This window comes from Syzygium oleosum, unplaced genomic scaffold (assembly GCF_021117445.2).
Source record: "Syzygium oleosum isolate NSW1041296 unplaced genomic scaffold, Sole_v2.1 Sole_v2.04, whole genome shotgun sequence".
NCBI lineage: Eukaryota > Viridiplantae > Streptophyta > Magnoliopsida > Myrtales > Myrtaceae > Syzygium > Syzygium oleosum.
In genome coordinates, this window is record NW_026607488.1 from 7,985,808 (window position 1) to 7,998,298 (window position 12,491).

The following is a 12,491-nucleotide window of genomic DNA, read 5'->3' on the forward strand; positions in this document are numbered from 1 at the left end:
ACATATATATAGGGATCCAGTCTCTGTGATATGAGTCATGTAAAGGCTATGTCTATGATACATGTGGACTCTACCACGCAAGCATTACATGAATATATTTGTAAACAGGTCTAATGAATGTTTGAGCTTCGATTCCGGACCAAGAGGCAGATTGGATAAATTTCACTGCAAAATGATAGTTTCAGGACACTAGAATTAGAGCCTACAACATATTGGAACGGGGGTGGAAACGGTAGCCTTTGAACACAACTAGCTAGGCAAATCTAGGTGCGCGTTGGTATCGTCTCTTCGTAGACATCCGATAATATTGCACTGATTCAGTGAATTTGTATCACATACAACACATGTTAAAAGAGCAATCGGTTTCACAAGATGTCACGGACGTCCGAGTTCAAGACGTTCTTAGTATTCTTAGAGGAAACATATGTCATGCATCTACTACGCGCTCACTTGTTTATTGTTTTGAGCATAAAAAGAATACATTTTTTTTTTGTGCTTGCCGGCTTGGTAAGTTTGTAAAGAGAAGTAAGTTTCTCCATTGCAGCTACGTTTTCTGTGTAAGGTAGATACGTGATTTCCATCATTAATCTTGTCATTATTTAGGTCCTAAATAGAGTGTTGTCTCATGGAACCTGCTATCATTATCTCAGCTTTAATTTTTGTCTAATCACTTTAATGGGCTACCGAAGCCTCGCACATGGGCCGGCACGGCCCGCTAGAGCGACGGGCCATCCGTGTCTGCCTGAGCACACGGCCCATAGGCCAGCCCCTAATTAAGGATGAAGGATATGTGAACAAGTTGATTTATTTGTTATCCGAGTATAAAGCAAAAACATCGGACCTGAGCAAGTCCTTAAAAAGCTCAAAGGGCTCCGCCGTAAAGAGAATCTGTCTGGGGTGGGAGACCCCTATAGCATCCCTATATTCTTTTTCTCAAAAAGAAAAAGGTTGGGAGGGACTTGGGGAGCGTTCGGTAGAGAAGGTAGACTTCACATTAGCTTCAGCTGGTTACCTCCGGGTAGATAGGTATAAAGCCTCGCGCGCCTAAGGTGACGGATGGGAGTTTCGGCTCCTGCTAACTAGCCGCTAACGCGAATCAACCCGCAAGGCCAGCTCGGTACCCACGGTTTCTTTGATTACATGAGAGCAATATTTTAGAGAGAGAAATGTTGAAATGAAAGAAACGGCTGAAGGTGGCAATTGGGAATTTTATGAAAAAGGCAGGGGCCAAATTTGGAAAATGAGTTTCAAGTGCACCAACTCTCCAGTAGATTTCAAACGCCTTCAATATCTGAACCTAAGTTTTCCATTGCCATTCCAGACAGAGGAATGGTCCAAATCCTGAGCCAAAAGTTTTCCCTAAGCTTATTCTTCAACCACTAGGAGCCAGCAAGCAAAAACTATTAAGACTTTACATGCACCAGGAATAAAATCAGCTATGGAATTTGTCAAAGTCACTAGATGAATCTGACTACCAAGTGTCTATCTACTCATCCTCGAACCGATGAATACTAACTACTACTGGCTTTTTTTTCAACTACGAAGCTCTCTTCCGGTTGCCTCTTCCAGAAATAGTAGGAAGCTTCGATCCACCGCGGATGGACCAGCAACTTCTTTTCCTTGACCGACCAGCGCGACTTCTCCGTCCCGGCATCCGTTGCAACCACGTGGGTCACCGAATCGTCGAGGTCCACCGTGCACGTGGCTCCCAACTGCTCCGCCATCTTCCACAGCTGGTGGTGGCAGGCAGGGAAGTTGGTTGGGAACACGCGGCTGAAGACGATCTTACAGCCTTCAAGGACTTCCTTGCGGAGCATCTTCAAAACCTGCCCAACCGAATACACAAGATGACATGTCTGAAGTGAAATGACCGGTTTCCTTAATCTAGCTACTGGCTAGACCCCTTCACTTCAGGATGCTCTCAAATAGGGTACTGCAGGAGTACAGTCCAGTAGTGCTCCACAATCTTTCCCTTGTTCCTATGTTTTGTTTTAACTGCCTATTTATTCTGATCACAATCCCAGCACTAAAATCCTTGTCCGAGAGAACTTAAGGCATCTCTCTGAAAATCTCTTGCCTGTATTCATCATTTCAATACACCTTAAAATCCAAGTGTTTAAGCCAACTTTAAAGTCAGAATTCTAAAATTCCTAGCTAAAGCAGCAGCATATTCATTTCAACAGTATAATTTCTTTACTTCACCGGGAGTATTGGAAACTAGTAATACAAATCCAATCATAAATGGTCAATGAACCCTTAGCAGGAAATATACCTGTCTAACGTCTCTGCCAGCAAACTCGTCCTCAAGTTCCTGCAGTGCAAAAATCCACACATAAGAAAAGACAACAAACAGTAGTGACTCGGTTATTACCTCAGTTATATATAAAGAACGCAGCGCGAGCGTGAGCGCGCGGGCCATACAGTCCACAACTAGGACAATGAATTTGTTGTCTTACAACGCTAAAAACCATAGCCACACTCTAAAAGGTTACAAAGTTCTTATGCAGTTAGAGAATGGAGCATACATGAAAAAATACGGTATGGATCCGTTTGAGGACTCCCATAACAATGGCAAGGGCTCCATCACTCTCGCTTTCATCCGTCTCCATCTCCGAAAGTGATTTACATGAGAATCCAAATTGTTGACAGCTTGAAGCAAAGTAATGATATCTTTCCATCAGTATCAAATTGTCCTTGTGCTTTGTCCATGCCTAAATAATAGGAAAATTCAAGGATTAAAATGATAACTCAAAATTAATATAGAGAGACTACCTCAGAAGGAACAAATACTCCTCTACCAAGCTGAATTTCCTGCTACTGATTTGGCTTCAAAATGCACATGGTGTTTGGGGCATAAAAAGCCAATGAAAATGTCATTCATTGAAGCCAAAAACTAACTGAGAACCCCACGTTGAACACCCACGTTTTATTCAGGATTTAAAATTATCGATCAAATCAAAAACAGCCAATAAAGAATGAAACATGGGATTTTGACATGTTGTAGCTATGTTCTTTGATTTCTTGATATAACAAAATCACCAGAAAACATAATCATTGCTCCATTTACAGAAAAGTTACAGATTCTTCATACAGCCAAATACAAGTATGCATACAAATTCAAACACCCAAAAAAAGGGAAGCAAAACAAAACCGAACAATAATTCTCATGCAACCCAGTCCAAAACATGAAAACACAAGGAAACAAAGACTAAGATCAAACTCCCGACCCAATGAACAGGAAGAAAAAGCAGAACAAAACCAAACACTAATCCTGTGAAAACCCCATCCAAAAGTGATCTTGGGATCATCGCCTTCATAAAAAAAATTGACAGCAAACCATATAGGAATCTGTTTGGGAGTTATTTTGAATTCCATTTACCTGTTCTGTATCATCTAATATCAGTACACAATTTTCTTGGCCCAGCACCACATCAAGACCTTTTTGGTGTCTTTGGGTACCATCATCTCGGGAGATCACTCTTTCATGGAAGTACTCTCTTTTGGGGTCAAGTAGCTTAGCCATTTCCCGGGCGTAGGATCGATCACCCATTGTGTATATATACATCTCGAACATATCACTAGCTTCGTTTAAGAAGGTCCGCACAAAGGGTCTCAACTTGGTCATCGTATGCATATGCTCCAAGACGAAGAGGCTGCCTTTAGAGACGTCTGCACATTACATTTATGATTAAATCCAACAATCGACACAAGAACCAGGACTTAGAAATACGCCCTGAATATAAACAAGAAAATAAGACACGAGGAAACTTGTAATATGGCTCGTGACACCACATAAACTTAAAATTCACAGTCCACACAGAATCTAAACTGGCAGGAAAGGGTATACCTTGCCAAGAATCTACTTTGCCTCTCAGGTGTTCCTCCTCCGGAGAAATATGCGCAAGCGAAGTTGAATTAAGCAATGTATGATCTAAGTCAAGGATCAAGTAAAGCTTTTTGTAACGCAGCAAATTTTTCAAGTCAGTATTCCGCAACCGAGCAATTTCATCGTCAGCAAGCCTTAAACCCTGCATATACAAGTATTAATACATCATTTCCAGTTAAGATAAAAATGGTATAAAAGTTACACATTAATGGGATTTGATTTCATACCTTGTGTATATAGCCAAATGTTACACCTGATTCCTCTTCAAGGCGTTTCCCACAACGCATGCACAGTCCCCCGAAAGAACCAGGATGTGAACACGAATCCTGCTTAATGGTTGTCTCTGCACATTAAATTTTCTGGTCATCCTAGAGAAAAATAGAAGTAAAGCAGCGAAAGAGCATCAGTGACTAAAAACCGACTGCTAGCTCATAATTAAGATCATTCTGTCATTTTGTAACAGGAGCTCAACACGGACTTATGGGTTTTGAAACGAAAGTAAAAAACTGGATAAATAAAATCAACACTTCCCCAGCTGCCAGTTCACCATTGTGGCATTGAGCATGTCAAAGATTCCATCACCGCATCAAAATGCTAGATGTCAAGCCAAAACAAAGCACTGGAAAAGCCAGTTAAGCCATTCATTCTCTTACTTATTTAATCACTGTCTGAAAAACAAGGATTGCAAGACTTAGTTTCTGGCTATTCCTAATGCAAAAAATTGGACATACAAGGGTAACACAACCTTCCTAGTTCAACCACGATGAAGAATCTTCCACTTTTCTTCCCCGTAATTACAATGAATGCATTCTAAAGTTAACAGAAGTATAATGTTGACAGGTCATTAGGATGCAAGTTCAGCAAACGACATTCTATTCATCTATACGTATGTGGTTACCTTAATTGCGCGTGAGCTCGTGCGCACAAGAGCATGTGAGCATATCTCCACAATTATTATAATTCAAATTCAAGCAAACTATTACTTAACTCTTCAGGAACTCTTATGCATGAAATTGCCAAACCACTTTTCTTATAAGTAAATGAAAGTGCCAAACCGTTGAGTCGATAAAAAGCTAGCATCATATAAGAGCTCCTAGTTAATATATTATGTCATGAAATCTCTAGCTCTTCATGTGCTCCTTAAGAATACCTAAGTTAAGAACAGCATCAGACACATCTCATTCAAAATTCGAAGCAATTTACTAGTATCAACCCGTGTAGAATGTCAACATTGACTAGTTTTTAAGTTAACTGACCTTGGCATAAAAAATACCCGAACATTTATATGAATGAGGAAGATCGATGTGATAAAGGTTGTTCTTGCAAGAGCAGCATGCAGAGTCCATCTTTTGCCGGTTTTCTACTTTCCTAGATGAAGTTTCCTAATGTTTTCATACATTTGTCCTAGTAAATGCATCTTTCTATTGCATAAGATTGTGCATGATTAAAGTCGATAATAACAAAGAGCTGTGCTTGATACAATCAATACACACATGTTATCCACAAAGTTAAGCCAATACACCTATGTCAAGGGCCAAAAGTGGTGAAACCTGTATGTAAATTAAAAATGAACTAAGCATGGCCTACACCTGACACGAACCTAGGGAAAGGACATTCCTTCCTCCGGAACCAATCAAAACTTAGCATTCAAGGCAGAAACTCATTCACAAAATTCTTGAACTAGAAATGAACTAATGATCATGTGATGTACCTTAAAGTAGGTTGGGATCAAGAATTTCCTACCCTCTAGAGACCATTTTCGCAGGAATAAAAGAAACTGAAACAGATACACATTTAGTCCAGACTTTTTACCAACAATTTGTTCTGAATATTCGCCTGAAGTTGACCCCTCAGGTTCCTCTAAAATTTCCAGGTTCTCCACCTTGCCCCTCTTTATCCTGGCAATGAACTCGTTAGTTAAAACTCAAAGGAAACCAAGGGACCCGCCCTGCCAATAAAATATAGGTATAACAAAAAGAAGAAAAAGATCCAACATCATTGAACTCTGACACAGTTGTGCATTCAAATTAAGAGAGCTGATATCGTGTAGATATAAAATCCAAAAGTTACAGATAGAAGACCAGAAAACTATTGACACCAGAATTGGACAATGCAACATAACCATTGGTATAAACTGTTCACACTGCAGACATCAACACAACACTATCATCGGACAATACCTTTCGCTTTCATGATCACTCTCATCGTCAGTTTCGTCATTGGCCGATGAACCAGAAGAACCAGAAGCTAACTGCGTGTCGAGGTAGGATGCGAAGTCATCACTGCTAGATGAATGCACTGGCGAATCCGTCACAAGACTCATCTGAAGCAGGTTACATTCGAAATATAAACCTTGTCAAATTTCGAATACTGAATGCCCATTTTAGAGAAGATGTATATGAAAGCAACAAAAGAAGGTGGAAATAACTGTTATCAAATGAAAAACAAAAGTCACCAGGTCAGGACCATTACACACCTTTTTTTGCAAGCTAAGGATGGGAAGGGGGAAGATAAGAACGAAATAGAAGACCCTTGAGACCTCAATTAGGATACACTGCCATTAGGTCAAAGCCTTGATCTATACACACCACTCGGTCGAAATGGTGAATACAGTTAGCACTTTCAACCAACATGAAGATAGATGCCAATAAATGTGTCAGGGTGAAGGTTTGCCCAGCCACCACCCCTGCGACCCGTGCAATGCAAGGCAATCCGCCCCGCCCCAATCCCCACACTGCCCTCACAGGCAAGGAAATGCTCACTCACAAAAGATACAGATAATTCTCGAATCTCGTGTAAATGCACTTGTATTTTGACTAATATTAAATATCCAGCAACAAAAACTAGAAAAAAAAAAACTAATAAGCACCACATATGAGAAGCCATCACAGGCAAGGAAATGCTCACTCACAAAAGATACAGATAATTCTCGAATCTCGTGTAAATGCACTTGTATTTTGACTAATATTAAATATCCAGCAACAAAAACTAGAAAAAAAAAAACTAATAAGCACCACATATGAGAAGCCATCATGGAATTTTCCTGAAGTGGAATAGTGCATGTCCCTCTATTAAATCTTAAACGACAAGATTTTCCTATACCTTCGCCTTATGTGAGGAAAATCTAGTAATGACTCCTCCGGATATTCGATCTGTATCAATAGCAGTTTCCAGCCCAAAATCGACAAAAATCTCTAAGGGGACCAAAGAGGCAAGACCAAGTTCAGTGTTCGCTCGACACTGTGCATACTTAAACGGAGTCTACGAAACCGTGACCAATTCCATGCTCACCAATGGCTACACAAGATGATGTCCCGAGGGAAGGACACGAAAATTAAAGAGATTACGGAAGATCCCGAAAAACGAAAGAATCAATCTAAGTCAATCAAATTCCTCGTCTAGAATGAAAATTCAACCAACAACTCCAAGAATATGAATTTCTCTAATTAACATATATGTATGCATGACCGAATTGGGGTAAAGATTGAATTTTGGACTTAAAGATCGGTTCTTCACGCAAGTGACCCTAATCTAACATGAATGCGGCGTAAACGTATGGAATTAATCGAGTCTCGCGCGAAAATGTAATCTTGCAAACAAAGGTTCAATCTTGAACATTCAAGATATCAATCAAGGGTAAAGTCTAACCTATCCGGATTCAAAGTTATACCTTCAATGGAATGACGCCGGAGGATTGGACGAACACGGTGGCGACCCGCGGACCAGGGCGTCGGAGAGTCGTTGGGCGGGAATCAGGTTCGCGGATGGTATCCTTCGGTGATGGGGACGATACCGCCGGTGCCCTCGCACCAAGAGCCGCCGCCGACGACGGGGAACCGAGGAACGGCAAAGGAGGCGCCGGGCACGAGATGGGGCACCGGCGATGGGGTAGCTCCGTCCGGTCGTCAAAGACTCGGCGGCAAGCCGACGACGCCTCGGTAACCCCGGAGGAACGAAAGCGCCGCGACGGGGCAGGAGTCGCGGTGGCGAGGCTCGGTCGCGATCTCGTCTCGGTAGGGCTCGGTCGCGCGGGCGCGACGCCGCGGACCGGCGGAGGAAGACGCCCCGCTCGGGCCCGTGGTCCCGGCGGGCGGGAGCCGCGGCCGTCGGAGGAGGCGGCGGGGCCGGAGGTGGGAGTCGCGAATTTTGGAGGCGGCGCGGCGAGGAGGAGAGGGAGAGAGGGAGACGCGAGCGCGAGAGAGTAATGCTGTTGTAGTTGCTTGTGAAGTGGGAGAGCGCCTCTTATATTGCCCAGGATGTTTTTTTCCTTTTTCGTTTCCCCTGTCGTGGCCGACTCCTCGACATCTCTGCGTAATATTGCTCTCCAAGTCTTGTCGAAAATCCACTTTCCTAAATCTTAGAAAAAAAAAAAATTCCAACCAAAAAGAAAAAAATCTAGAACTTGGGTTTCGACCCCCAAAAAGAAAAAAAAAATCTAGAATTTGGGTCCGAACAAAAAGAAAATAAAAATTTAGAACTCGGGTCCGACCCCAAAAAAAAAAAAACAGGACTCGAGGCATTCGACCGAAGGAGGGGGGAGCGATGGGCTCGGCCGAGATCAAATGGGCTTGATCTTGAAGGTTCCGATAAGTTTAGGGCCTTGCTTATTTCTCGTGAGCTTAAGCTCAAGTTCATTTAGCATATCGGGGCAATTTCAATATGATCCATGAAATTTACTTAATGTGGACGTGCTATTGCTAAATGAAAATCGTTCCTAGTGTCTGGATGTAAAGCGGATGTCGAATTATGATATGATTTGATATTTTGGTGTAGGGGTAAAATTCGATCCCTAAATTTCTAATATAATGAATGACAAGATTACGAATCGAAAAATTCAAGTGTTGCACAAGAAATAAAGAGGTAAAGAATAAAAGAGCAAAGCAATGCGTAGTAAACGGACTAAGATCGGACTGACTTGTTGATGTGTTATGGGCCTGTCATTGGTTAATCAGAACATGGCGGTGGCCCGACTTTCAAACTACTTAGGGTTTCGAAGAATTATTTAACTGCTCTAACGCTATCATAACTTCATGACCATTACCTAAATACTACGGAATAATGCTTTTACTATGACAGCATTTTTAACACTAATCATATACTAAAGATCACGACCAAAAAATATATATATACACACGCGCACGCACTAAAAATAACATTTGTGATATGTTCAGCACAAATCAGCCTTCCTATCACATTCAAGACTCGTATTTATCGTGAACTAAGACTCTTCATCAATTAATGAACGAGGTTCGGTATCAAGCAGATCTCTACCATACTCTTCATCAATTAATGATCAAGGTTCGTTATCAAGCGGATCTCTACCATATTTTTTCATGTATGCACCCTACTCTGACTGCTATGCTGAGCATGACAGGCCACCCAAAGTTGAAGTGGAGCTTGGAGAAGGCATAGATGGAAATGTAGCCGACGTGGGTGCCGGCGTTGATGAACACCTGAACCACCGAAACACCTGAATTTTTGGTTGATGCATCAAAATGAATAAATGATGAAAAACAAAACCCGGTCGAATTCGTTTCCAGCCCGAGTCATTCCGCGGGGCCCATGCCCAATCTCAACATTTCGGCCCATTAAGCTTGGACGAAATAAGCCCATGTTAATTCGAGGAAAGAAAAGCCCAAGTTAGCCGAGTCACTTCCCTAGAAGTTCGCTGAACTGGTCTGGGATGTGCATGGCGGAATCGGTTCTTGACCATGCACACGCGTAGGCACACGCAGAACCGACGGAGAAATTCTCTCTCTAGGGAGCGATTCTCTTGGCATTTTTCTGCTTCTGACTGTCTCCAGATGCTGTTCACCGCTGCTATATATTCATTCCTAACGCCGTGCATCGGAGAGCTCGGCTCTGCTCTGTTTCTCTGGCCCTGAACGTGTGAAGTGACTCGGCTCGCCGGCCTCGATCTTCATCCTTGGCGCATTGAGGTTGAGAGTTTATAGAGTTTTCGCCGGTCACGGTCGATCATCAATCTCAAGAGGGCGCAGAACTGAAGGAAGGAAATTATTTTTTGTTCCGATTCGCGGCTCTGAGAGAGAGAGAGAGAGAGAGAGAGAGAGAGAGAGAGAGAGAGAGAGAGAGAGAGAGAGAGAGAGAGAGAGAGAGTACGAGAGAGGAACGCTCGAACACAAAATTTACTCTCGTGGAACCAAGTGCGAGAGGCTTCGAGAACACGCTGATCGACGCTGAAATCCGCCATTTAAGGTCACTAGCATTCGCCGACAATCGCCTTGCACCGCTCGCAACCGGAGGTACGGACTCAGAGAAAGAGGTTCGTACACATCCGTCATTGAAGCGAGAGCCGAAAGCCTTCTCGATTGAAAATTCCCTTCGTCTTTAAGCTTTCTCCAATGTTTCTGAACGCTCATAGATCATCGCCGTCTTCAGTTTCTAAGACGCAGATGCAATGCTCTGTTTTGGCTCTGTTTCGCAGCCAAAAAGCCTTGAAGTAATTGGACTTTGCTCGATCACACTCCTGCAGCTTCAACCACCGGCGACGGCAGTCTTGGAAATACTAGTTCTCAGTTCAATCAATGTTCCTGGTCATGCATCTACCAGGTACGAGTGTTCTTAATCAAATATGGCTAATCGAGTATGAGATATGGGGTTGGGACTCTTGTGAAATTCGTCTCTTGTTAAAAGCTTTATCGATGTTTCAACTATGTATTGATGCTGTCATGATGACCTCATAGTGGTTCTTTGCCTGATATGTGAGTAGAAGTTCATTAATCGTAGTGCATGCCACCTATTTGAGGAAATGTCTTGGTGAAATCAGAATGCATGTTCTGTGAAGGAAACAAGTTCGATAGCCATTTCATCTAGTGTTTTACTTCTCGCAATATGATTGTCGCATCATCATGTATGTATATGTCCTTTTTCAAGATTGAACCGAGAGCCATATCTTGTGAACCCAACTATATAACCCGACTCATCAAATCCATGTTACTTCGGTCATGCATAAATCGATGCATGTTGTTTGTTGATTTAACGATTGATGAGGAAATTGTATTTTGTAGCTTTGAAATTACCATGAACAAGACCGACTAATCGAGTCGTTGCTCATGTGGTTGATTCTATTTTCATATTCGATATGTTGACCTCATATTTAATGAAAAGCAGCTTGCTAAAAAAACAAGCCTCGGAATTTGGAGTGGAAGACCTAAGTGGTTCATTAAATGTCATGAATGTCGTTTGGCTATCGGATATGATGGAAAGGGAGGAAAATCTTGAGTATCTAGAAGCGCCGGACCAACTATACACCAATGATGAGATTCAAGAAGTTCCGGAAGAATTGATGATGTAAGTTTGCTTTTTCTCATCCTCTTTTATAGTCACATGTTTAAATTTAACACGAATTTCTCTTGTGGCTATACGCCCACCGATTGAGTGCCAATTGACTTACTTTGCAGGTATCAGTAGATACATGCAATGATCCCGAGGTCGACGGCAACGTCCAACCGAAGTCAACCAAGGACTTTGATCCTCCGGCGAAGGCCCTCCTGCCTTCAAATGCACCATCGCGACCTCCATTACCTCCGTTTTGCTCGGTTTTGGTCAGTCCTCTCTCTCTCTATGTCTGATGTTGTGAAGCATAGGAAGACTCATGGTCGTCCATGAAGTTTGGAAATATGTCTATTCTAATCAATTTTCCATACAGTGAATTAATCTCTTGCAACTTAATTTTGTTACAAAAATAATAATAATTAAGTTATATCTTAGTCATTTCACTTTTTTTCCTAGCTTTGTTACTGATCAAAATGATAGATCCGCTAGAAGTCATTTTTTTAATGCATTGAAAATGAAAAAAATAAAAAAAAATGATTTTGATAACAACATTTACTTTTTTTAGCCAATCAAGTTAATTTTAGAAAAAGTTCATCGCATTTATTATTTCTCATCATTTTTATCTTATAATCATATATATTTGGAAAGTAAATTCAAAGAAAGAAGGAGGAACATAGGGCACATAATATTTTCGTTTATTTTTTTATTTTTTCAATTTCTTGTGTATGTTTATTGTAATATGGTAAAATTGTGATGATATATAAGATTTTTTTTTTTGGATTTTGGCAGAAATAGGAGTGATGAGCGGGGTGATGCTGTGCATAAAAAAGGAGCTAAAGATAACTAACGTGTAAGTTAAAGACCTGACAAGATTCTCAATGCGTTCTCGCTCCTTGGGTCAGTGATTGCAGGGCGAATCTCCAATTGGATCAACCACCATTGTACGTGCTTGTCATGCTCAGCGTGTAAAAATCGCCTTGTGCTCGCTCGTCATCCAGGTCCTTGTCATGCTGAAATCCCCTAGTGGCTCATCATGCACGGCCGCTTGGGTGATGAGAAACACTATTTCGCCACAACCTCCGACTCCAAGGAGGAAGCCGTGCTTCGGCTCGCCAACATCCCTAAGAAGTGCAACTAAGACGTTGTCAAGATCACCAAACGGAGCACAAGAGAGGGGAAGTAGAGGGAACTCCTCCCCTGATCCCGTCCGTTCGCCACATACTCACTGCAGAGCGTTTGTGATGATTAAATTGACTTGAAGATATTATTTTCGATTTATAGTATATATCAATATATTGTTTTTGTAAAG

At 41.8% G+C, this 12,491-nt stretch overlaps 1 protein-coding gene and 1 long non-coding RNA gene across 5 annotated transcripts; one reads left to right on the top strand and one right to left on the bottom strand.

Annotated features, from left to right (window-relative positions):
• Window positions 1-1,288: 1,288 nt before the first annotated feature.
• On the bottom strand, window positions 1,289-7,689 carry LOC115685314 (RNA polymerase II C-terminal domain phosphatase-like 4). 2 transcript variants are annotated; one of them, XM_030610353.2, is made up of 9 exons: window positions 7,557-7,689; window positions 6,067-6,209; window positions 5,699-5,784; window positions 4,114-4,229; window positions 3,848-4,028; window positions 3,380-3,669; window positions 2,526-2,711; window positions 2,273-2,311; window positions 1,289-1,826 (listed from the first exon to the last, which is right to left on the bottom strand). In XM_030610353.2, the coding sequence occupies exons 2-9, from the start codon at window positions 6,207-6,209 to the stop codon at window positions 1,512-1,514; spliced, it is 1,356 nt and encodes a 451-aa protein (XP_030466213.1). In that variant the 5' UTR covers window positions 7,557-7,689; the 3' UTR covers window positions 1,289-1,511. The 2 variants fall into 2 exon arrangements, with proteins under 2 accessions (XP_030466213.1, XP_056166795.1); XM_056310820.1 differs by having other exon boundaries at window positions 7,535-7,671.
• A 1,884-nt stretch (window positions 7,690-9,573) lies between these two features.
• Window positions 9,574-12,491, top strand: LOC130137959 (uncharacterized). 3 transcript variants are annotated; one of them, XR_008816404.1, is made up of 5 exons: window positions 9,574-10,169; window positions 10,286-10,456; window positions 11,018-11,197; window positions 11,308-11,451; window positions 11,978-12,491. It is a non-coding gene; the product is annotated as an uncharacterized LOC130137959 (long non-coding RNA). The 3 variants fall into 3 exon arrangements; XR_008816405.1 differs by having other exon boundaries at window positions 9,576-10,149; window positions 12,085-12,491; XR_008816403.1 differs by having other exon boundaries at window positions 9,577-10,169; window positions 12,085-12,491.